General features: G+C 38.5%; 11 protein-coding genes across 11 annotated transcripts, besides 1 other annotated feature; 4 read left to right on the top strand and 7 right to left on the bottom strand.

The window, feature by feature from the left end:
• Positions 1–1104: a tandem repeat (telomeric repeat).
• Positions 1105–1149: 45 nt separating this feature from the next.
• Ecym_3001 (Zn(II)2Cys6 transcription factor) lies at positions 1150–3042 on the top strand (the record flags this gene model as incomplete). Its single annotated transcript, XM_003645289.1, has 1 exon — positions 1150–3042. The coding sequence occupies one exon, from the start codon at positions 1150–1152 to the stop codon at positions 3040–3042; it is 1893 nt and encodes a 630-aa protein (XP_003645337.1).
• Positions 3043–3766: 724 nt separating this feature from the next.
• Positions 3767–6736, top strand: Ecym_3002 (uncharacterized protein; the record flags this gene model as incomplete). Its single annotated transcript, XM_003645290.1, has 1 exon — positions 3767–6736. One exon carries the CDS (start codon positions 3767–3769, stop codon positions 6734–6736), a length of 2970 nt encoding a protein of 989 aa, XP_003645338.1.
• Positions 6737–6933: 197 nt separating this feature from the next.
• Positions 6934–7893, bottom strand: DIM1 (putative dimethyladenosine transferase; the record flags this gene model as incomplete). Its single annotated transcript, XM_003645291.1, has 1 exon — positions 6934–7893. One exon carries the CDS (start codon positions 7891–7893, stop codon positions 6934–6936), a length of 960 nt encoding a protein of 319 aa, XP_003645339.1.
• A 211-nt stretch (positions 7894–8104) lies between these two features.
• On the bottom strand, positions 8105–8800 carry ACM1 (Acm1p; the record flags this gene model as incomplete). Its single annotated transcript, XM_003645292.1, has 1 exon — positions 8105–8800. The coding sequence occupies one exon, from the start codon at positions 8798–8800 to the stop codon at positions 8105–8107; it is 696 nt and encodes a 231-aa protein (XP_003645340.1).
• A 277-nt stretch (positions 8801–9077) lies between these two features.
• Positions 9078–11699, bottom strand: PLC1 (phosphatidylinositol phospholipase C; the record flags this gene model as incomplete). Its single annotated transcript, XM_003645293.1, has 1 exon — positions 9078–11699. One exon carries the CDS (start codon positions 11697–11699, stop codon positions 9078–9080), a length of 2622 nt encoding a protein of 873 aa, XP_003645341.1.
• An 88-nt stretch (positions 11700–11787) lies between these two features.
• Positions 11788–13965, bottom strand: KAR9 (Kar9p; the record flags this gene model as incomplete). The annotated part of the gene is made up of 1 exon (XM_003645294.1): positions 11788–13965. The coding sequence occupies one exon, from the start codon at positions 13963–13965 to the stop codon at positions 11788–11790; it is 2178 nt and encodes a 725-aa protein (XP_003645342.1).
• A 369-nt stretch (positions 13966–14334) lies between these two features.
• On the bottom strand, positions 14335–16644 carry MDL2 (ATP-binding cassette permease MDL2; the record flags this gene model as incomplete). Its single annotated transcript, XM_003645295.1, has 1 exon — positions 14335–16644. The coding sequence occupies one exon, from the start codon at positions 16642–16644 to the stop codon at positions 14335–14337; it is 2310 nt and encodes a 769-aa protein (XP_003645343.1).
• Positions 16645–17403: 759 nt separating this feature from the next.
• Positions 17404–17589, bottom strand: ATP15 (F1F0 ATP synthase subunit epsilon; the record flags this gene model as incomplete). The annotated part of the gene is made up of 1 exon (XM_003645296.1): positions 17404–17589. One exon carries the CDS (start codon positions 17587–17589, stop codon positions 17404–17406), a length of 186 nt encoding a protein of 61 aa, XP_003645344.1.
• Positions 17590–18016: 427 nt separating this feature from the next.
• On the top strand, positions 18017–21100 carry POL5 (DNA-directed DNA polymerase; the record flags this gene model as incomplete). Its single annotated transcript, XM_003645297.1, has 1 exon — positions 18017–21100. The coding sequence occupies one exon, from the start codon at positions 18017–18019 to the stop codon at positions 21098–21100; it is 3084 nt and encodes a 1027-aa protein (XP_003645345.1).
• Positions 21101–21351: 251 nt separating this feature from the next.
• Ecym_3010 (uncharacterized protein) lies at positions 21352–22215 on the bottom strand (the record flags this gene model as incomplete). Its single annotated transcript, XM_003645298.1, has 1 exon — positions 21352–22215. One exon carries the CDS (start codon positions 22213–22215, stop codon positions 21352–21354), a length of 864 nt encoding a protein of 287 aa, XP_003645346.1.
• A 727-nt stretch (positions 22216–22942) lies between these two features.
• PBI1 (Pbi1p) lies at positions 22943–24472 on the top strand (the record flags this gene model as incomplete). The annotated part of the gene is made up of 1 exon (XM_003645299.1): positions 22943–24472. One exon carries the CDS (start codon positions 22943–22945, stop codon positions 24470–24472), a length of 1530 nt encoding a protein of 509 aa, XP_003645347.1.
• Between the last annotated feature and the right edge of the window lie 45 nt (positions 24473–24517).

Raw genomic sequence — 24517 nt, forward strand, 5'->3', positions numbered from 1 at the left:
CACCACACCGCTGAGAGACCCGTACACCACACCGCTGAGAGACCCGTACACCACACCGCTGAGAGACCCGTACACCACACCGCTGAGAGACCCGTACACCACACCGCTGAGAGACCCGTACACCACACCGCTGAGAGACCCGTACACCACACCGCTGAGAGACCCGTACACCACACCGCTGAGAGACCCGTACACCACACCGCTGAGAGACCCGTACACCACACCGCTGAGAGACCCGTACACCACACCGCTGAGAGACCCGTACACCACACCGCTGAGAGACCCGTACACCACACCGCTGAGAGACTCCACTTTTCCCCCTATCCCTCTCGGATTTTTTTGCGAGCAAGTTCATCTCATATACGTCCCCTCCTGATTTATAACCCACTTATTTAAAAATTGAAAATCTTGTTATAAAAAAAAAAATTTGGATGCATACATTCATTTGGTTCTACCTCATCAAAAATCAAAAATCGTCAATTTTGCTTTCCACTTTCCCACCCGTCCGCCACGATGGTTACATAACTTCAGAAGGCCATAAGTACCTCCATTCATTGCATGGAGCCATTTTTAAGGAATCTATGACACCTCAACATTCTCGTTACATACATGTCTCTTCCAAGTATTATAAAACATTATACCTGGAGAATGAAATCCGCCTGTGTATATTCTATTAGTTCCACTATATATCCGCTCTTCTTGTTGCCCATTTGAGATTCATTGCACAGTTTTTCGACGGCTCTCCCCAGATAAAGTGAGCTAAGTTTTCTTCTGCATGTCGATGGGTCTTACTTTGACAATGATTCGGGTGATTCAAATCGCGGTCAAAAAGTTTTTTTTTTCACCATATAAGTTAAAGGTATGTATGTCTTAGTGATACTAATGCCGTGGCAACAGTAAAGGCGTTTGCTTATCAAACAAGCAATACTACTTTTAATCTAATTGCTCCTATTTTATGTAGTTTGTTCGCGCTGTACTCTAATAGTTTATATTTGTGTTCTGTCCATTAAAGACTGAATATACCGAAAAAAAGCCAACTTTGCCAAATTTTGCACTCTCGAAACTAATAGTAATATATACAACATAAGAAACGGTTACCATCGCTTCGTTGCCGAGACAAGAGCTTCCGTTGGATCCAAAACTCCACCCATGAGACCAAGTTACATCTCGCAGAATACTGAAACAGTTCTCAAAAAGAGGAAATCCCCCTACTCGAGAAAAGGATGCCTTCAATGCAAGAAGTCTCACACCAAGTGTGATGAGACTAAACCCCAATGCTTAAAATGCATTAAACGGAATATTGACTGTACATACAAGGTCAGTTTCGTATTTCAGAAGGTAGAGGCACCTTCTGTAGTGGAATCAAGTCCTACTTCGAATACGCTGATAGGAGAGACTGACGCACCGCCTAGTTCTACCCCATTTGCGGTCTTACCCCATCAGAATGCGCATGTCTATACTCCTATGGATACTGTGAACACGGAGAAGATAAATGAATCTTTAATGCATCTATCGCCAATAGAACAGAATTTAGATCTTCGAGACTTCATATATGTATCACCGACTGATCTGACTTTTTTGAACCTATTAACGTTTGATACCCAAGCCAATAAGAGGCCTGCATCATTTGTTTCTGGAACACCTTTAATTAATTTATTTCAGCTCTCTTGGAGAAACTCAAGCTGGATTGAGCTGTATGATACCTTGAAAACTTATGATCCAATACAAATCCTGTGCAATAATAGAACTCCGGTTGATGCTACGTCAATATCACTTGATAATCCTCAATTATTGAACTTTGTTTGGACAATGACTAGAGTAACATTGGGCTGTGGAAATTTTATAATTTTCCCGCAAGAACGTTTCGATAGGTTAGTTGAACTGTACCTGAATCTCGCTGAGAAACATCCTGTTGTTGAGCAAGCGATAATGTATGATGTAGCCCTGCTTATGAAAGATATTTATTTCAAGAACGATTTTAAGGATTATTCACACATATGGGACCGTTATGTTAGGATGCCAAGCTTAAAGCCATGTTTGGATACTTTGCAACACCGAATTAATAAAACGACGGAGTTTTCTGAGCTGGTTGCCCTTGCTTTTACAGTCGTTTTATTGTTTGCAGCCAATAGTACATATCGCAATGCAGAGTGGAGAACACATCTGAAGGGTAGTTGGCATATGTTACAATCTGCTGTGGAATTTATACCGACGCACACTATCACCTTTTCCGACCAAAATTGTATTGATCTGTATGAACTTCTAAAGGACTGGTTCTGTCATGCAGAAATATTGGCCTGCATCACTTCCGATAACGGTGGTTCAATCATGACGACGTCAGAATTACATAACCTACTTTCAAATGCTCCTTACTCGAGACATAACGTCCTAGGTGGCAATTATGACTTAATCAGAGGATATTTGACTGCTTTGTTTCCAATCTTCACTAGAATAACTCTAAAGCTGCTGGATCTAAAGTCGCGCGGTGTGCTGCTTCATGGAACGAACATAGTAAGGTTTCTCCTGGTTGACCGTAATGAAGAAATTGCATTGGAACTAAGGGAGTTCGGTCTGTCACTGTTGCACGAATTGCAAATGTCTAAGATCAATGACCAAGAGTTACGAGAAGTTGTGAGTGATGTCTCAGATCTTCGCTTGCAATTCTCCATGAAAAATTCTGCAAAAGTATACTACATGGCACTAGAGCTATATCTCAAGGTATTTTTCGTTCGCATACCGTTAAACTCCATCGAACTAGTTGATTCGTTAGAACAAGTGTTAGAAACTTTGTACGCCATGCCCTATTACACCACTACAAGTGTGGCTTGTCATTGGGGCATTTACCTAAGTGGTTTGGTTTCCGCGCTAATCGGCCAAAAAAACATACACACGCATTTTATAGATATTCTGTCGAAGCTGGCCTCAAATGGGATGATCGTTGCTGCAAATTCGATCACTAGGTTAACTTATATCTCACGGGCTCTAGATACCAATAACTACAAAGCACTTGTTAATCCATCACATGATTATATCGTTTATTGACTATCCTATATATCCTGTATATGAATAACGGATTCCTCACCTTATGCTATATCGCGTTTATATCTTTTGCTGTAATACTCTGGTACTTTAGGAACTCATCATGAATCCATAAATGATATCCTTTTCGGACATAACCAACGTAATAAAAGTGCCCATCGGAATTGAAAATCGGCGCCGCTGACCATTTCATTTCTACAATATGAACCACACTACTAATGATGGTTTTCCAAAATTCCAAATATACTTAGAAATTCTGGACCAATTTCAAGAAAGGTTACACTAAAAGCTCTGATAGCTACATAAATTACTTAAAGTCCCTCATTCTTAACAGTCCATCATGATTGGCACGCTCCGTCGGAGAAATTCCTGCGCAATTTTTCCTAACACTTATAAACAAGGGACTTGACTTTTTATAGTATCTAAATAACGCTTAAATGGTTACAGGCCAAATTCCAAGAAACTGCTAGGCAACTGCTTATAACTATGCACAGATCCAATAATCATAGATTAATGATGTAATAATCCGCTGTTATAAGTGTTTCTGAATTCCGAAGACCGCGATAGATGCCTTGTTGGGAAAAACTTCCACTACGAGGAAGAAGAAATCAGGGCACATTTATATACGCAAACCATGACACTTAACTACATGTTATAAAAGTGATAACAAACACAAAAAGTGTGTTATGGCACATCATATAAGTTTACAATAAAAGTTTACTGCATAATGACATCTAATAGGAAGTTGCGCGTTGGTGTTGATGTTGGAGGGACGAATTCTGACCTTGTAGTGGTTGACCCATACAGACTACATGAGCCGGACAGAGGTATTTTAGCATGGCATAAGTCGGTTACTACTGAGGATATTTCAGAAGGTATTGAAAAAGCAATGAGGACTGTACTAGACACCCCCCTTAATGATATTAAGAAGGAAGATATTGTGTCCTTGACAATTGGAACCACACACTTTATAAATGCAGTTATAGAAAGGGATACGTCTAGGCTAGAAAAGGTTGCGGTTTTGAGGCTTTGTGGACCTTATGCGGAAAGTCTTCCTCCTTTTGGTGATTTCCCTGATGATTTAGAAGAGATAATCAATGGTTATATTGCAAATGTTGATGGTGGGTCACAAGTTGATGGTGCTGATATTCGACCATTAGACGAAGAAGGAATTAGACGGCATTGCATGGAAATAAAGAAACTTGGGATTCATGCGGTAGCTGTAGTAGCGACTTTTTCAAATCTCAATAATACTCATGAATTGAGAGCGGAAAAAATTATAAAGGAAGAAATACCGGGTATCGAAGTGGTATTGTCTCATACGATTTCCAGCATTGGCTTTGTTGAAAGGGAAAATGCCGCAATTTTAAATGCATCTATTAGGCGTTTTGGCCGTAAAATTATTTCTTCCTTTGTCCGGGCTACAAGGAAGATAGGTTTGAATTGTTCCGTGTTGCTTTCTCAGAACGATGGTACTGTTTTGTCAGCTAAGGACGCCTTAGAAGCCACTATACGTACCTTTTGTTCAGGGGCGACTAATTCGATGAAAGGAGCTGCAATTCTATGTTCAGGAGACCCAGAAGTACGTAATCATGATGTGATAGTTTGCGATATTGGCGGTACGACTACAGATGTAGGCCAACTACTTTCATCAGGGTTTCCAAGAGAATCGGCAACTTATTCATATGTTGGAGGCGTAAAGATGAATTTCTCGATGCCACATGTTTTAAGTGTTGGGTTAGGTGGAGGTTCTATTGTTAGATATGACAATAATAGTGTGACGGTCGGGCCTGATTCAACAGGTGCGGATATTGTTACTGACTCCATTTTATTTGGAGGGAATGTTACTACTGCTTCTGATCTCGCTGTTGCATGCATAGTTGATTCAGATGGTGTTGAAGCACTTGGAAATTCTTACAATATGGGAGATCCGTTGGCTGTTCAAAATCGTTTTGATAGTAAGTCTAAGAAATTATTCCAGGATTTAATATCTCAGAAACTAGAGCTGGCGATTGATCGTATGAAAACATCTCCTGATCCAATTCCTGTGATATTTGTTGGAGGGGGTTCTTATCTCGCTCCACCTGTTATAAAGGGAGCTTCAAAGGTTATCAGGCCACCATTTTATCAAGTAGCGAACGCTATTGGTGCTGCATTAGCCGCAATTTCAGCAGACAGCCACGAAGTAAAAATACTAAAAGATGAGGTATCTGAAAAAGAACAAGCAATCAATAATTTGCTTGATAAAGCTAAAAGCACGGCTATTTCTAAGGGTGCACTTCCAGAATCTATCCGTGTGGCGAACGTCGTCTTTGAGGCTGTTCCATATGTCGATAACTTCTATTCACTTCAAGTCAAGGTGGTCGGTGAAGTCGATTATAGCAGGACATTAGACTTTACCCATACTGCTGTGGATATCTCTGAAGACTCTGTGATACCCAAAATACCTAGAAATGCAAAAGTGTCACGTGTGGAGACACGTTCGTTTGATTATGCAAGTTACAGGCCCAATGTCCATAACGGTGAGTGGATTTTATCAGAGCCTGATATCATATTTATTAGCATTGGTTCTTACATTCTTGGTTGCGGAGGTGGAGGAGATCCAAATTCAGAAGCTATTGAATTAAAGAGAATAATTAAAAATGGTGGCATTATAAAGGTCCTAACTTTAGATGAATTTGACAAAAGAACAAATGGACAGGGGAGAGCCATCAACGTTGGATACTGCGGTTCGCCCGTGATATCTGGGGAACGCTTACATGCTAATGAGATTCTTGAAGCCGTCAAATTGATCGAGAGATGGGAAGCGAGAAAAACTGATGCAGTATTTATGTTTGAAATAGGGGGGTGTAATGGCTTGTCTGCATTATGGACTGCTTATAAGAGGCAGTTGCCTTGTATTGATTTAGACCTAATGGGAAGAGCTTATCCTACTCAATGGCAATCATTGCCTTCGGTTTACAACAATTTAAAAGGATATCCATTTCTAGCTTTGGCAGATGGTAATGGTATGTCCCTTATGTTGACTGATGCCATAGATGATGTTCAAATGGAGAACTTAGTTCGTGATGCAATGAATAACAACGGAGTGCAATGCGCTTTGGTGGGTCCATCTATGGGTATACAGCAAATGAGAGCAGAAACCGTTGCAAATCCATTATCGTTAGCTTGGAGAATAGGTAGAGCGGTAAAAATTGCTAACCTTAATAGTGATACGGATAATCTACCCTCCTACATCATTGAAGCTGCTGGGGGGGCTCTTTCTGCAAAGTGTCTATTCAGGGGTAAAATAATTAGTTTTGAACGTAAATTGGAACGAGGCTATGGGTATGGTGTTGTGGTATTAGAAACTTTGGATGATGAAAAATCAAAATTCCGAATTCCATTCAAAAACGAAAATATCGTAGTTTATAAGGTTGAAAAAGATGGAACTGAGATTCCTATATGCTCTGTTCCTGATTTAATAACACTAATTGACCAAGATGGTAGTGCAGTAGGCACACAGGATTATAGATACGGGTTGTTGGTATGGGTTATGGCTTTTGCACCTTCTGATAAATGGCAGACTCCTAAGGGCATCGAATTAGGGGGTCCTTTGGGTTTTGGCAAAGCTTTTGAACACATTAAATACAACCCAATCGGTGAACATGTCCCAATAAGGACAGTTGCAGATGAATTCAATCAAACTCACACATAGCAGAAATATGACATTTTGGCTTTGACTTGTACAAGAGATTTCTATCAATTAGTTGCTAAACCACTGAATATCTTGCATTGCATTCTGATGGTTATTTCCTATTACGAAAACTACAAATTTCTGTCTCCCATATGGAAAGTTATATAATATATAAATAATCATATTCAGAAGAACTTTTACATAATTTCCCTTTAGCATTATGAGAAATGTATACCAACTTGATGAAAAGCGTACAATAATTTTAAAAAGTCAGTCTGATCACATTTGCCAGCTCTCTTTTCTCCCAAGCCAGTCTGTTCCAACACAGTTGTGATTTTTTGCCTTACGGCATCAGCCATGGAACCCTTTGTATCATCCGCAATAACATCGTTGGTGGATGCCAAAAAAGCTTTGTAATTTTTTTCTAATATCTCTAAAACAGTTGTTGATTTAAATCCAGCAGCAATAGTCCTGTTTTTTCTAACAAAAACAATTCTAAGTAAACCATCCCATTCATTAAAATCTACTTGTGGTCTTGGATTTTTTATCTCAATTCTAACAACACTTGATTCAACTTGAGGTGGTGGTCTGAAATTGTTCTTCCCGACTTTCATAATATGCATTACATTGGCCCACATTTGGACGTTGGCAGATAGCCTGCAATACAAGGAATCACCTGGCCTAGCCAGTAATCTCATAGCAAACTCTCGTTGAAACATCAGTATGGAAACCCTAGGCGGACGTGGCTGATTTATAAGCTTAAAAACGAGTGGAGACGAAATCTGATAAGGGGTATTACTAATGCATACATCAAAATAGGGTAGTTCAGTTTTCGTAAAATCACCTAATATAATTTCCAGTTTTTTTTCTGCAGCAGTGCCATGAACTCTTTTAGTTAACTCAGCAGCCATTCTAGGATCAAACTCAACCGCAACCACCTTTCTGGCCTTTTCGAGAATACGAGTAGTTAAGTTACCTGTACCGGGACCAACTTCAAGGACAATATCTGAAGGTTTTATTTGCGCCTTGTCAACAATGCCTTGTGCAACCAATGGGTTCTTCAATATATGTTGTCCTAAATCTGTATTGAATTTAAAGACTGCATTTAGATGCTTTTCTGCAGCAACTTCCTTTCCATTGGAAGTGCCAGAATAGCTCTTCTTTGATGCTTTACCCATTAACAATCTGCTGTTCCTAATATATGTTATTCCCTAGATCACCCTATTACTTATACATTGCAAACGATGATGAGATGATGCAGAAAGACTTCCGAAAATTTTTGTCTATATCGTTTCTTTTCATGAAGTGAAAAAATCCAAAATTATCCCTCCTAAAATAAAGACGTTCGAAACTTTAAAATCATTCTTTTTTTATCTTAGCTAACATTCCTTAAAGCTGATTAACTGGATATTCTAATTTTGTAGTTTTAGTTACTTGCTGCAATTTGTTTCTATCTTCATGGATTGCAAACTCCAGTTTTCGCACGGCCTTCTTGTCTTCACAAATATCCTCTGTCGTCTGTGATCTAGTTTTACGACCCTTGCTTCTTTTCAGCGTATTGGTAGAGAAATACTGCTTTAAAACGTAATTTCTTGGTGGTGTAACAAAGCTGGGAAGTTTAGTAGGATGGCCAATGTGTAACGTAAGTTGTTTTTTCTTCATAGAGCCCTTGTACTGAATATACCCAGCATACTCATCGATACTCAGATCACCTAAAGCATGTCTATGCTTCTTTCTTATAGCCTTAGTGCTCCTTTTCGGACTTATATCTTGTTCTAAGTTTTCCTTAACACTCTCTGCATCATTTTCATCTTGAATTCTTTCCTTGGCTATTAATACCTGGTTCATGAGCACTAATGTTCGTTCTTCCGGAGTCTCCTTGTGAAAGGTAAACTGGTTAACAGTTTTAAGTGGTGATCCTGAACTTTCTTTAATTGGACTTCGGCGTTGAGCCTCCAGCTCATGGCCTGTTTGTTTTGGTGACCCCTGACTGCTGCTCACTTTCTCCTTGCGCACACTACTTTTCGCATTAATATTTTTCTGTGTAAGTACACTCCTCTTCTTAATTGGCGATTGGTCGATCATTAACAACCACTATAAACCCTTATTCTGTCTATAAGTATCTGTTATTCCAACAAAATAAGACCCTAAATCCCTTGACTGAGTGATTAATATGTTGTATGTTAGGTATATTCACCATTAATATGTTAATTATATATGTATATTATATGCTTCCAAGTAAGTAAGCGTTTCCGAAAGATTTTAAAATCCCACGCGAAAAACAATATATGTTACCATTGACTTTCGCGAACCCGTGTTCGAACACCAAATGGTAATTGCTACAACGGTTGCTTCTCAAAGATTATATATTTGGCTCAGTAATGCTATAGTTGTATTTGATGAAAAGGGTAGAAAATATGAACTTTTCTCCTGTCATACTGTATAGGGGGATATTCCTGTAGCCCTTCTTTAAGTAATTTAATCTTATGCAACATGTACCAAGGTTTAGATCACCATTTTTAACAGTAAATCTGATAAAATTGAAGCTTGTATTCTGGAGGACCGCGGTTATAGTTGTTTTCCATACAGGATTAAACCCAACATCCTTGCATGGCTTGGTCAAGCCTTGTGTAAATGTTGCAGTATGGCCATTTTGGTTCACTTTTATAGACCCTATTAGACCATCGCCGATTATGTCTGTAACGACGAAAGGTGCAAATGTAATCCCGGTATCCTTGTTGATGCTTTTTAATTTTGGTAATAATTGTGCGGATATTATATCTATTGTAATACTAATTTTGGAAGTCGCGGATTCATATATTTTTAAAAGGTCCTTAGTCTTTGAAACTTGCTTTAGTAAATAATCCGGTTTGCGGACATATCCTGGGTGCCACGGAAACTCTTTATGGTCAAAACTTCCAAACATTGCTTGATTTACTTGCTGTCCAAGGTCATAAGTTTGCCAATTAGTTGCTACCATTTGGACACCAACTTTCCAGCATTTTATAGGATCAAAATTAGATGATTTGTATCGAAGTGCATGAGGATAAGTCCTCATTAAATGCCGTCGGTTATGTTTATCAATTGCTAATCTTTGGTTCTCATCTTTGCAAAGATTATCAAACTTTCTCTCGCTCAAAGAAAAACAATGAGTTGGGGTTTTAGATTCTGGGAGAGAAAAGTTGCGAAATTGTATTCCATGAACTGCTGAAAGTTTTAAAATTGCATCTATCACGCAAACTTTCTTTTTGGTGAAGCTTATGCCCGGTATGGGCTGTCTCCTTTTCCAGTAAGGACTTGAACTAAATGATGTGTCATATTCAGATTCACATGAACTTTTAGAGGATGCTGAATGACTTGGACTGTCCGAAGTTACTGTATCTAAGTTCCATTTCGGCTTTTTGCTTTTGAGAAGGATTTTATGTTTTAACTCCATGGGGCTAGGTAATGCACCAAAGGAATTGCCCATATATAATAGTGATCCCAATAGTTCTTCAAACAGCCTAGCTATTAGGAACTGACCTTCAGAGCGACAGTGGATTTCCAAAGAAAGAACTAAAGGATATGGGGAGGTAATAAAAGCATACTTTCTGATTACCTCAATAACGTTTCTTAGAGGAATGGATGATGTTAACTTACCATGGCATACCACGGGACCGTCATCTCCATCCCATATATCTATTTCCAAAGAACGACAACCTTTTTGTAGTGCCTGAATGTATCCTTCAACACTAGCCATACCCCCAACCTGATTTCCTAAAATATAAGTGTTATGGGACGAAGATATAAAATATTCATTTAGGGGTCTTGTGTAATCCTCCTTGACTTCCTTAAGATATCGCTGAGAGGATAGAAATTTTAGAAGTAAATCTTCATCCATTATACCATCAATTGAGTACTTCTCAAAGATTTTTTCTGTCAAATGTCTGCTAATAGACTCCCCTTGTATGTCGATCAAAAAATTGTAGAATTTTTCAAAGTCAAGCACACTCCCAGGCTTAGATATGTCACGCCATATTTCAGTAATGTCATTTCGTCTTGTTAATAATTTGATGAATAGCTGAAATTCTTTCAAATTCAATAAACCATTGCGATTAATGTCTGCAAGTTTAAAAAACCGTTCTAAATATGTTGGAGAACAATATATATGAAACTTGTGGCATAAATTCTTCACATCATCTAATGATAGCGTATCTTTGTCTTCGTCCTCTTTTTTGGCAGAGACGTTTGCCTGCCAATGAATATTTGCAAACTGCTCATTACTTGGCACAGATATACTTTCCATCAGCTCCTGTCTCTGCCTCACTAGACCCTTTACAATCATGTAAAACTTAGTGCATTCCTTTACTGTCCGAGCAATCAAATGCAACGTTTTCAGCTTATTTGGAAAATCTAAGTAGATTATTGTTATCCATCTTTCTGCGAACGAGTCTGAAATACCATAACCCTCTCGATAATTGGCTGCCGATTCTCCTACACGAATATCCTGTATCATATCCAACTCTAAGCTTTTCTTGTTTTTCCACACAATAAACCCATCCTTGATGACAAACTTGTATTGCACTCTTTTTTTCCTTGAAACTTTCGTTAGATCCATTTCTATTATTGAACCCATGGGAAACAACCGATTTGGGCTTGTCGGAACTAATGCATCCTCATTTGCAGTATCACAAGCACTGCTGTCTTTATTTGACCGATATGATTGCGCATAGGTCAACGGTCCTACATCGCCCTCCCGCTTATAATTTACCTTGACTCCTGAAACAAGAGCCATAGTCTTTCTTATTATACCTTTAACGCCACTCGAAATCGGTTCATATGATGAACTCTCGTAACTGGAAACTGAGGTGATGTGATGTTGGTCCTCCATATGCGAAAGAACCCCTACTGGAGTTCTACTTTTCCGCACAAATACATTCGAGCGTTGCTCATCATCCATATTTTGCCCTCTTATATCTAAAAGAGGCAAGTCTTCCACCTTCATCCTAGCTCTCGTACTCTCTTGCTCGATCCATAATCCGATTTACTATAAATATTAAAATCAAATATTGTTTTAATCCAATAAGTGGTCATTAAATACGTTGCATCTTAGTGGAATGAAAAAGATCGGAAAGTGGTGTGGGTGCCTTCAATTTGAAATATCCATGATCATAAGTGGCTTTATTAGAGAATTGGAGGTGTGTTAGAGATGCTAAATTATGTGTATTTGTGACATTAATATTGGTGTATATCATAGGGATCCTTGAATTCCTACTCGCGTAATATTTGAATTTTTCTTGCTCAACCTGTTCTATATAGTTTTCATTTTTGGGTCCGAGATTTTCACCATTATAAGATGGGCCAATTGCTGAAGTAGAAGTTGAGAGGTTGGTTTGGGGGAGAAACGTTGTGGGCTTAAACTTGGTATCCCCATGAAAGTCAACAGTTGATGGTGAAGTAGTATTTGAGTTTTCAACTGTTGTTGCTGAGTGCTGAGTAGTCGTGGCAATCGATTCCTCACTTTGTGCATATTCTTGATCTACTTCCAGAACACTCCTTGAAGGACTCTGTAATATCTCTGCAATGTCGATCAGAAGTTGCGTATCGATGACGGGTGTAATGGAGGGGCCATTCGCAGACGTCGATCTAGGGCGTACTTTTCTAGGAGATAATGTTCTCTTTTTCCCGTCTTGGGTCTGCTCATCTTTTATTCTAAAGTCATCGGTGGGAACACTAGAGTGGATTGAAGGTATGATTTTGGCGGATTCTAATTCAATGGAATCTTTTCTATTGGTGGAAGTCATAGTACTTTCATTGTCCTTGGGTGCAGGATTCTTAGATTCCAAATTTTGGGTTTTCGATTGTAACTCTTGAGCTTGAGATGATTTCCTCTTGTGGACAGTATTGAAAACGCTCTTTTCATCATCATCTGAAGATGTCAATATCGGTTTTATATTCATTTTCTTTAATAATAGAGCGCCAACACTTCTTCTCTTGGATCTATCAAAATGCAAAGTTTTGTGCGTTCCATCACTATTGTCTTCGGATATACTCATATCGCTCATTCGCTTTGTAAGTACCTCAATCGGATCACTGTCAGATTTCTTGGGAAGAATTGGGTCGACCTTATCTTTCAAAGCTAGCCACTTGTCGGCTAGATCATTTGTAACCTCTGCGACTGTGGAGTTTAGTATTGATGCATCAATAGCTTGGTAAATTACATCAAATGTCTTCGAGATAGTTTCGCTCTTTTGTGCCACTTGTTGAAGGATGATATCCCTCGTATCAACTGAGATACTAGTGTTGGACAAATCATCGAGCAGGTCAGTAACATCTGTAATAATTGATAACAATTCAGCATTCAGATTTTTGAACAGCACATCCCAACGCTTGTCAATAATATTCGCTTTAAGATTCATTAACTGAGCATAAAAGTAGTCGTATTTTTCTAATATGTTATTATATTTATGATTCAATAACCGCATTAGGTAATCCAAGTTTATAATATCCCTATTTTTAAACACCTCTATTCGACCTTTTAATATTTCCTTTAAAGATGTTTCTATGGGTTCAATAGTATCATATAATCTGCAGTAATCTTCATAAATCTGCCTTTCCAATTCAGAAAATGTGGGCATCTGAATACGTTGGTTGTTAGACGACAGGGAGATCAAAGGGATTAACTGGTCTAAAGTAAAACATGGAGGGTGTCTTACTGGTGATGCAAAACATTCTTTTTGAAGATCGAGACATTTTCTCAAGTTAGATTCGATTTCCTCCGTTAAAGAGTTCATATGATCTTTGAATATCTCATTAAACTCTAAAGCCGTATCGAATAAGTTTTTGATAGACTGAAACGCAGGTGCCAGATTTTCAACTAGATTAGAAACTTCATCTATGCAATCGAATATCTTCACTAAATCTTTATCGACCTTTTCATCTTGAATTCTTTCCAATATATCGAGTAATTTTAGCATCATAGGTTCCACGTTTGAAAAACACCGATATAAAGGATAAAACAAGGTTCTGCCATCTTGAATCCAGTCAAAATACTGAGGCATATGCGACACGAGAATTGCATTACAGAATGTTGCTTTTAAGGAAACACTCAGGTCCTTGAGGAGATTGATGAGCCTTGAAAGCTCTGTTTTGATTTGTTGTGCAGTGAGATCTGTATTACCCAGTCGCAACATAATGTCTTCAAGGGAGTCAGCCCCCGGACCCAGCGTCGTTATCAGCGGTGCATATACGGAATTTGAGGAATTCGTCATTGAGGTTTTAAGTCTTAGGATCTTTTAACCTCCAGCATAAACTTCCCTTGTTTTATAGTTTATAACTTTCAAAACAAATATTATTAATTCTATTATTTGAATACGTATCGCGGAGGATTTTGACTAGGTGTTGATGCGCGCATCTTTTGTCTTTTCCTCGAACATGACAAAATGTAAACACAATAAAAGATTCTCGAGGAATGGAAACATTTCATAAAAAGATTAGTAGCCGTATAAAAAAAAGTAGAGAAATGGTAAACTTCGAGTAATCTGCATATGTAATTTGAGACTATTAGTACGTTTTTTTACATATAATTATTTCCAATACTTTATTTTTTTTCTCCTCATTTTGCATATGTATTACAGATGTTATGGTCTTAATGTGCTGGAATTTTTATCGTGAGTTATATCGTTCAAGACATTTTTCACTACCTTGTCATTAATGCTTGCTACATCCTCTGCAACTAAATGCTCGAGTCCACTAGCGTCGTCATTTTTGGGCGAATCAGGTGGAATGTCTGAAGTGTTTTCTGATTTAGATACTAAATCGTGATCTTTTTCATTTAATAATTTGAACAATTCACTTTCCTCGTTACGGTACAACTTGTCGAATTTGCCAACTTCTACAACAGACCCATCGTTTCCTACGACAATGATGTTTTCGGATCTTCTTATGGTACTCAGACGGTGTGCAATGCTGATTATTGTCAACTCTTTGCTCCTCATGAGCGTACCTAATGTATAGTTTATAGCACCTTCGCTTTCCACATCTAATGCGGATGTAGCCTCATCTAGTATCAAAATCTTTGGTTTTTTTATTAGTGCTCTTGCGATGGCAATTCTTTGACGTTGGCCACCACTTAGTGATGCACCCCTAGGACCTATTACTGTATCGTAGCCGTCTGGAAATTTTGTTATAAAACCGTGGCAAAAGCATTGTTTTGAGACTACACGAATCTCATCCATTGTTGGAGTATATGAAAGTCCATAAGTAATATTGTCGCGAATAGTTCCAGACATCAAAGTTGGTTCTTGTTGTACTACACCCAAGTGACGTCTCAAAGACTTGGTAGTAAATTTTGAAATATCATGATTGTCGATTAGTATGGAACCGTAATTTGGATCGTAAAAACGTAAAAGAAGTGAAGTTATTGTGGATTTACCTTTACCTGAGGGTCCAACAATGCATACATTGGAACCAGGTTCGATGGTAAAACTCATATGTTTGAATATTTGATTTGATGGTCTCGTTGGATAGCTAAAGGATACATCCCTAAATTCTATCTTTCCTTGTGTAGGCGTTAAAGCATGAGATATGTTTGATCTTACAGAATTCTTATGATCCATTAGTTCGAATAACCTAGAAGCAGCACCAGCGCCTTTCATCAATTCCGAGTAAAAAGTGGATAACCCAAAAACTGAACTTCCCGTATATTCGGTATATAACATAAACGCTGTTAGATCACCAATTGATAGGGCACCTTGTAGAACAAGATTTGCGCCGTACAATAAAACGATCACAAAGCTCATGTCTCCCAAGATGGTTGTGCTACTGAAAAATGTGGCATTAGTAAACGCTTCTCTTTTTCCGACGTAAAACAACTGTCGTATCGCATCGTTATATCTGCGTATTTCCTTTTTCTCAGCAACGAAAGACTTTATGGTTCTTATACCATTGAGTTGCTCCTCTGCTACTCTTGTTAAATTACCAGAGGATTGTTGCAGTTGTCTGGAGATGGCGCTTATTTTTTTACCATATATGAAGGCACCAACAAGTAATGGCGGTGCAAAAAGAAGCATCACACTTGTTAGAGTACTTGAGATATGAAACATCATACCCATGCCTACACCACCGCAAATAATGGCTTTAAAGCCATCAGATACGTTCTGTGTCATGGAACGTGACACTACGTACGCATCAGAACCAAACCTCGATATTAGATCACCCACTTTATTTCTATCAAAAAACTCTATGTCATGATGCATGGTCCTTTTAATAACTTGAGAACGGAGCCTGGAAACGAGTCGTTCGCCTATAATCTTCAACAACACAACTCTACCAAAGTTGGCTGTAGCACCCACTACTAACGCTCCCGCGAAAATCCCTACAAATTGGGTTATAGATAATGTCCCAACTATGGGCGGTAAAGCATCCAATGATGCGATGGGACCCGCAATTAACGACTCCTTATCCTCGTTTACACCTTCCAAATCTTGCGAACCCTTCTCATAACTTGATTTCAATGTATTCTTCGTAGCATCTAGCACCAACCCTATCACCTTTGGGACTGCCATACCAATTGTACAAGACACACTCAATAGCCCAATAGCAACAGCCAATAGTTTCCAATCATGCTTCGCTAATGAGCAGAGTCTCAAAACTTCCCGCCAACCAACGGACGTCTCCTTCTGCACCTGTGTATCGTTATCATCCTTTAATAAACCCCTACCATTGCCATCATTGTCCTTTTTCGTCTTAGACAGACTAGAATACCCCCGTTTTGGTCTATATATTACAACCTCACGTCGCTCTATAACAGCTAAGAGAGATACGTTATATCTTCTAGGCGCCTGGATTGACACTGCTGCGGGAGCAAGGTAACTGTTTAACCTCCGAGGAACGACCATGAATAGCCTGCTGCAACTGCGGCTCGGCAGCACTAAGACTCCTCTCAACATCTTTGAATTATGATCTAATGACCAATTGCTTCACACCCAACATAAACGAAGACGTTATTTGTAAAATAGCAACTCCTTAACCTCTACTGGATATCTGCCGTATTTCTGTGTCTTTATGTATACCTATATGTATACTTATTATATGTCTACGCTTGTATGAAATATGCGTGATAAATGTAGATTGTCGAAGTTTTGTAATGTAATTAATATATGTATTACATATATATATCAAAAACCTTTATGCGCTCTCTTTCCTTCTACGTACCAACACAACAACATATGAAGAGAGAACGAAATTCAACCATTATAAAAAACCTTACCCAATTGAGTGACCATTAGTTTTGAAGCCTGCATGTACAAGTCTCCCACGACTTTTTTTCTCTGCAAGCAACCCTTATGCTCTTCTTTACACAGATCAACTCGTCCATCCCACACATGACTCAATAAAAACTGGAATTCCCGTCTCTCTTATTCATGTTCTGTTATCATTCATTAGAGTCTACATACTATTTGGTATATATATACATCGCTATGCTTGCTTTAAGCCTACTGACACCTGCCTTCCCCAACCTACAGCCTCTGAGGGCGCAGTCTTTGTGTTTGTGGTCGATGATAAAACACATTTTTCCCGCCCTTCACAAAACACACAAGCTTCCTCTTCAATTTTTTAAACTAGTACACTAGTAATACTGGTAAGTGGCCCATTCACACAAAACAAAAATTCCGAGTACTGTTCATATATGTACTTGTTACTATCCCTCATTTCTTCAATGGGACAGCGTCTGAAGCAGCTCCATCCTTATAGTTGATCACCTTGGCTTCAGTATTAGATCTGCTCAATACTGCAGCGTTCTTCAACTCGGGTTTCAATGCGGAACGGACGGCTCTGGCTGCAACGGCCATGTAGGTATTGTAGCTCAAACCAGCTTTTCTCCAGGCAGACATATTGACGTTTTAGTTGGTTACTCTTAAAAAAAAGATTCGAGCCTGCAGAATTGAATATTATCAAAGCAGTAGCAGTAGATACAGTGCGAAAGAAGGGACTTCAAAACAGAGTAATTGAAAAAAGCTTGAGCTTGGAGAGGTTAAAAGGTCTTTTAGTTCTCTGATTTTTTGGTGAGCTTTTTTCCAAGTCTTTATTGGTTCGTTTGTAGTGACTATTTGTCCGGGTAATCCAGTGAAGATTCAAAAATTTTTCCTGAAAAATGTGACGAAAAAAGCTTGTTATTTATTTATTTACTACGAGCATATTGCAAACGTTAGCTTACGAAATCTGGTTTGATGAGCAGCTGCGGTGAGCCAATAAAAACTTCCTAAGAGGGGTTATAAGACAGCTAGTACGTTTTTGTCTGTCTGTGTGATAGGTAGGAAGATGAAGCAGGTTAATAGAGATTTGTTCTATAGGCTGGCGTCGGATATTGAGGAAGAACGTGTGAAGGCGGCTGTTGGTATCGTTAATGAGTTATCTGAAATTGTGGAGCAGGATAATGAGCAGGAATGGCAGTATGTCTTGGGAAGGTTAATAAAAGGGTTAGCTTCGGCTAGACAGGGTGCACGTCTGGGGTTTTCAATGTGTTTGTCGGAGGTTGTTACTCTTGGGTTGGAGAAGGGACGGTTAGAGAGCGTGGAGGTATATATTGGACAGTTGTTTGAGAAATTAGCCGACGGGCATGTTAAGAACGGGAAGGAGGAACGTGGTTTAGTGTTTGGGAAGCTGTTTGGGTTGCAAGCTCTGTTGAACGAGCCGTTGTTTGGGCGTATCTTTATGGATGGTAAGGTGATTGATTTGCAATTTACTGTTTTATTTATGGATCATTTGGTTAAGTTGGCACTTTCCAAGACTTGGTTACGTGAGCCGTGTTTGTTTACCTTGTATCAGCTGATTGAGAAGCTTAGTTCAAAGTTTACCGAGGTAGGCCATTTAGAGGCTATTTTTAAATTGTTAGATCATCACAAATTGACGCTTACAAATGAGGGTCTTGCCATTTATTTATTGCTGATCTATGAGTGTGTAGAGACAAAATCTCTGCTTATTAAGTCAAAAATTCTTTCCAAGATTACTTTACGCTCATGTTGGAAGAATAATGACCCGTTGTCCAAGGGTAATGTGACAATACTTTCCTCTGTATTGAAGGATATCATTCCTGTGGAGGATAATGTTATGAAGCAAAAGGGCAGTTGGGCACCACGTCTACATTTCGTCTGGGATATTCTTATCCCAATTTTGTGTCGGCAGCAAGAAATTCCAGGTGCTGCTGAGCATGTTCCCAAGAAACGAAAGACGGACAAGAAGGACAAGATTGAGAAGGTGAGAGCGCCTCTGTCGTTTTCAGAATTCTGGCAGGTTGTGGTAGACGAATCATTTTTCAATGCAAAGGCATCTAGTGAAAGAAAATATCTGGGACTTTTGATAATAGAAAAGGCGATGCAATGTGTTCCATCATCGTATGTTCCGTCAATTTTTTCTAAAAACATCATGCGGACTTTGATCAATCAATCCAGCGAATCGACAAGAAATCTACATAAAATATCCACTAATGTTTTAAAGAATATTGTTTCGATTTGTGAATCTGATCCTACAAAAGTGCTTCCTGTCGTTAACAGCTTATGGTTTGGACCTAATGGCTCTATTAATTTTGATATATTGACGAAGTCGAAGACTATGGACAGTATTATCGCTGTACAAGGTCTGAAATCTGAACATCTGGCATCGTTAGTTGCCTTGATCGTAAGTGAAATTGATAAAGAGTCTTCCCCTGTTTCCAAGGTGAGATATTTGTTAGATATTTTGTTGCACATAGTTCAAGCTCACAAATTGAAAGCGGACATGTTTTGGACGAAACCTCTGTTGTCATCCATAGTCAAACTTTCATTCTTTAATGACAAGCTCAGTGATTTTGAAGATGTTGATCTTGATGCTCATGCTGATGCTGATGCTGAGTCCAAGAAAATACCTGTCTTATCAAGAGAAAGGTTATTTTCTATACTTGGTCAACTAATTCCTACTTCTAAACAAAATGTAGACGGTCCAACCTGGCCCTATGTTACCTTACAGATTGTTATTGCCGAAGAACATAGAAGGTCGTTGATTTTCAAGTTAGATGAAGAGTTGCAGCAGACGAAAGAACATGCATTAAAGGCTATCAACGATATTAGAAAAAAATCCCAAGAGTCACCCCAAGCTTCCGAATTATGTGGATTAGAATTGCTTTTGGGGGTAACTATTCTGCAGATGTATTCTGGTGATGCAGAATCTGCGTCCATTTTGGAGGAATTAACGACTTTTTACAAGTCTATTGACACCAAACCTAATGGACTGGTGGGGATCACGGAAATATTGCTGTCCATGGTTGCTCAAAAGAAGGCTGTTTTAAGGAGATTAACTCTCATTGTTTGGGAGTCATTAATAGACAAGATCGAAGGTGATGAGTTGAATCTGTTATTTGATATACTTTCTGTACGTGAGAACAAGCAAGGTTTTGCTGCTCTTTTCGAAGCAGCAGATGAATATGTCGAAGTAGATGATGATGAAATTAATGAAGATGTTGACATATCACATGAAAACTGCGATTCCAGTGATCACAATGACAGTCATTCTTCCAGTTATTTTGAAGAATGTGGATCTAATGAGGAAGACTCGGGTAACAATGGCTACAATGAGTACATAGATAAAATCAACAAAGAAACTACAAGTGCATTGGCAGATGCCCTGAAATTACCAGAGAATATGATCGATGAAAACGGAGACGTTGGTTTTGAAGATTTCGACGATGGCGATGAAGAAGAAGAAGAAGAAGAATCCATGGATGATGAAGCTATGATGGAGCTTGATGGTCAATTATCTGAAATCTTTAAGCGTAGAAAAGAAGCTTTGAGTAAGGTACCAACTGGGAACAAGAGAAAATTGGAAGTCAGGGAATCTAGGGAAAGTGTCATATCTTTCAAGCACAGAGTTCTTGATATGCTAGAGATCTATTGTAAGTATGTGGTGCGTTTGGCTGGTAAAAGTCAACAGTGTGAAGCTTCGAAGTTGTTAAACATCCACTCAATGATAGATCCACTACTTAAGTGTATTCAGCAGACCATAGATCGTCCACTGGCTGAAAAGGCCGCCAAGTTATTAAAGAATCACATTTGTAAGTTGAAGCTCGAACCTTTCAAGGGCTGTGTGGATGAAGTTTCCGAGATTGTATTTTTGTCCTTAGAAAATATTCACAATTCTATGTTGGCGAAGAAGCCAGGACAATTCCAGCAATTATACTTTGGTGCATGTTCTACGTCCTCTTTGTTCTTGGGTAAAATTCTGGTAGTAACCAAACCGGACGAAGTGACCTACAATCGTATAATAGACATATATTCACAAAGCATCAAGAATTGGACTGTCAAGGGTAAATTTGGTCCAAATTTTTTCATAGATTTCATTAATTGGTTAGCATCAAAAAGGTCCAAAAACTAGCATCTACATATCTTATACCAAACTTTAATTACCACGTACAATGATACCCCATAAAACTAATTAATTAAATCAACCTATTCTGTGCTCCTTAGCTCATGGAATCTCTCGATGTTTGACCCTGAAACCTGCTGAGACAAACGATTCCCCCATATCAATCCAATATAATATCCGTTTATAATTAAATGACAATATTAAAAACTTTTTTTGTTTTCGCCTTATTTCTTCATTATTCAATATTTTCATTACCATTACTATATCCTAGTACTGGAGGGCAAGATGGCCTGTTCATTGTGTTTTGTATGTCTGAATTTTATTGACAATACGTGGGTTTTAAATGAGTAGTTCACTCTCATATAGGATTGGCACTGATACTGTTTAGCATTATCTAGGTTATGGCTTTTTTGGATATCTTTTGACTGAATTAACCTCTGATGACTTTTATCTTGTGAACAGTAAAGAACACATGACACTGACGTAATGTGTACTGATGTTCGTTCCTTGCTGAGTTTTATCCCACATACATTTTTGATCTTGTTGCGCAAGCCTTCGATAAAACTGTCAAAAGGCGCCTTGTAAGGAGCAGGGTCATCGGTTTCTGATTTGTTTAGTAGCACTCTTGGGAAGAATTCTTGAGATAATGAAGCCGCATCATATTTAACAGAAATGCTGTGGAATTGCTTGCTTGTATCTAATGTTGTGAAAAGTTGCTCCAGATCCGGATCTACTGTGAGTTCCGTAGCCCTTTTCCTAGCACGATAAGCATTGTCACGCCTCCTCCGCATAGCACGTTGTCGCTCTAACCTTTCCTGAGGTGACATCGACTGTAGCTGCCCCTTGAGTATCCTCTGTCGTTTGCCCAAAGAAAGAATTTCACTGTCCAGTACGGAGGAATTCGCATCAACCAATGTATTCCTTGTGCTAACAGAATATGGAGGCGTTCGCTCACTGATACCAGTCACTGTATTCATCCTATCTTCATCTTCGTCTCCGTGTTTAGTCCCGTCACATATGGCTTGGTTCTCACTATTATCAAACCTCATACAAACATCACTATTGGTATTTATTGAAAGAGCAATACTTGTTGGAGTTACAGATTCTGACCTTGAACTCGACATTTCACTTCTGAACTTGTAAAACTGTATAGCCAAGTCGAACCCTAGATCAGTAACCTAAGGTTATAGAGCACTGGAATATACGTACGTCCGTGTAGTCCTGTAGCTTTCGTATAGTTTAATGCTGCATATTGGACTAATTATAGGGTTCTATGAAGACTATCAATCATTTTCAACGTGCCAAGTATATTCGCAACAAACATTACGTATGCTTTTGGACGTGTCCGAGAGTAAACTAAATGTATTCATTAAAGAACTGTGTGAATGTTTAAGTTAGATGTTGAACATCTTGTTGAGGTTGCGTTCTCGAAAGGAGATTTAGAATCATCGAATAAATAGGCGGGTTGGTTTACATGGAATGTGGTTTATACTCTAATGAATATGTTATATTTTGCATCTTAGTGATGAGATGCGGCTAAGCTGAGAAAATATGTTGCTAAGATTTCTCATATGACTTAGTAAAGGCCACAGGACCATTATATGGGATATGCAGTGGTTGTTAGGGAGAAGTTAAGTTTTCCAAACGTTATTGGTTGCTGTAAACGAAAATCTTCAGTGATTAAACGAAAATCTGAGTGATTAAACGAAAATCTGAGTGATTAAACGAACATAGAAAACATATAAATATGAAATGAGGCTGAGGGCATATGATTTACAAGTTCAGTTTGAAGACGGCTTTGGTGAAATGTAGGTTTTTAATTATGTTTTTTGTCGGGAAGAGTAGATCAGTATGGCGACCATAGCAAGTTCTATTAGAGATCTCAGTAGCGTTGAGAAGATTTTTCACAAGGAAGTCTACACCAGTAGAAGAAATGGTATTGTGTTTGCTGTAAATTATTCGAGCAATAAGTGTGAATCGGAGAGATGGTCTGACGATATTACTTTGTCTAACTTAAGAGACTCGCGACTATTTGATGGTCAAATTTCGAATGCATTGGAGGCGATGATTAAAGAAAACGTGGAACTATGTGTCACGATTACAGATGATAGGAAATTTGCGCCCACTGAGATTATCAGATACGATGATGTCGTTATACATATTGAATTCAAAACGTATAAAGATGAACTTATTGAATGTCAAAACGGTATTCCGCCTTATATTCTAAGGAACATTCTTGAAAATAACAAGTTTGAATTCGGTAGGCCACTATGGGAATTGATTATTGTTGATTATACGATGGTAATATTGCACTGCCATGAGGTGATGTTTGATTTGTTTGCAGCAGCCAATTTCCACTTGAAATTTCAAAAAGCTTTAAGTCAATTTCCTAAGGATACCCACGCGCTCGATATCCTATTTGTATACGAGGGAAATGAGCTGCAGTTATCAAAGACAAACTTTGATGGGATGTCACAGATCTCCGTTAGTCCTGTGCAATCTTTGCCTTTACAATGTATTAGTGTTTTAAAGGGAGCATACAGAACTACGGTCAAGAAGTCATTGAATGTGATTCGCCGCAATTTTGTAGCGAATAACCAAATTACCACATATGAGTCAAGTAAGTCGGATGTGTTTAAATCTATGTTTAATCCAAACACTTTATGTGGTACTACTGTATCTGGATCCCTAAACGCAGAACGGCTAGCCTCTCTCCTGGAACTAACATCCAGTGAGAATGTTTGCATGACGAGCGTATTGTGCGCGATTACATTGCTATCGTTGAAGCCTTTAATTAGGAAGTTTAATGGTAGCATAACCTTCGTAGTCCCAATAGACATACGAGAAAAGTTGGAGATATTTGATTTAGGGGTATCATACACTAATCTTATGGTTGAATGTCCACTCTCATTCATCAATGACAAAGATTTTCAGCATACCGTTTCCGATGGAAATATTAAGAGTTTGCATAAGATAGACCCAAATAGTCCAGACTATCCTGAAATGTTACTAGAATATCAATTCAAACAATTAACTTCACATGTAATGAACTCTCTGAAAGAGAAAAAACAGGCATGGCAGAAACGGAGGTTTGATATGAGCTCTTTAAAGGGGAAAAAGTTACGTAGATCTAATAAAATTATTAGAGGAAAATTTATTGAGATCAACTTGGTTGATATGGGTGAAGCCCAAGATGGACAATTTCATACAAAAAATGTTAATTTCACAAGCAGTTTGGGGTCGAAGTGTTTGATCTCTGTATCATGTGCAATTTTAAGAGGTGTTGGGATGAATATTTTTATGCATTACCCAGAATCTAACGATATGGATGCCTTTGTAGAATGTTTCCAGATACTTTTAGAAGATTTGGCGAAGAAATGAGTTGGTTCCTGTTAGGTTAGGTTAAACAGCTACCTTTTTACAATG

Source organism: Eremothecium cymbalariae, chromosome 3, assembly GCF_000235365.1.
Source record: "Eremothecium cymbalariae DBVPG#7215 chromosome 3, complete sequence".
Lineage (NCBI taxonomy): Eukaryota > Fungi > Ascomycota > Saccharomycetes > Saccharomycetales > Saccharomycetaceae > Eremothecium > Eremothecium cymbalariae.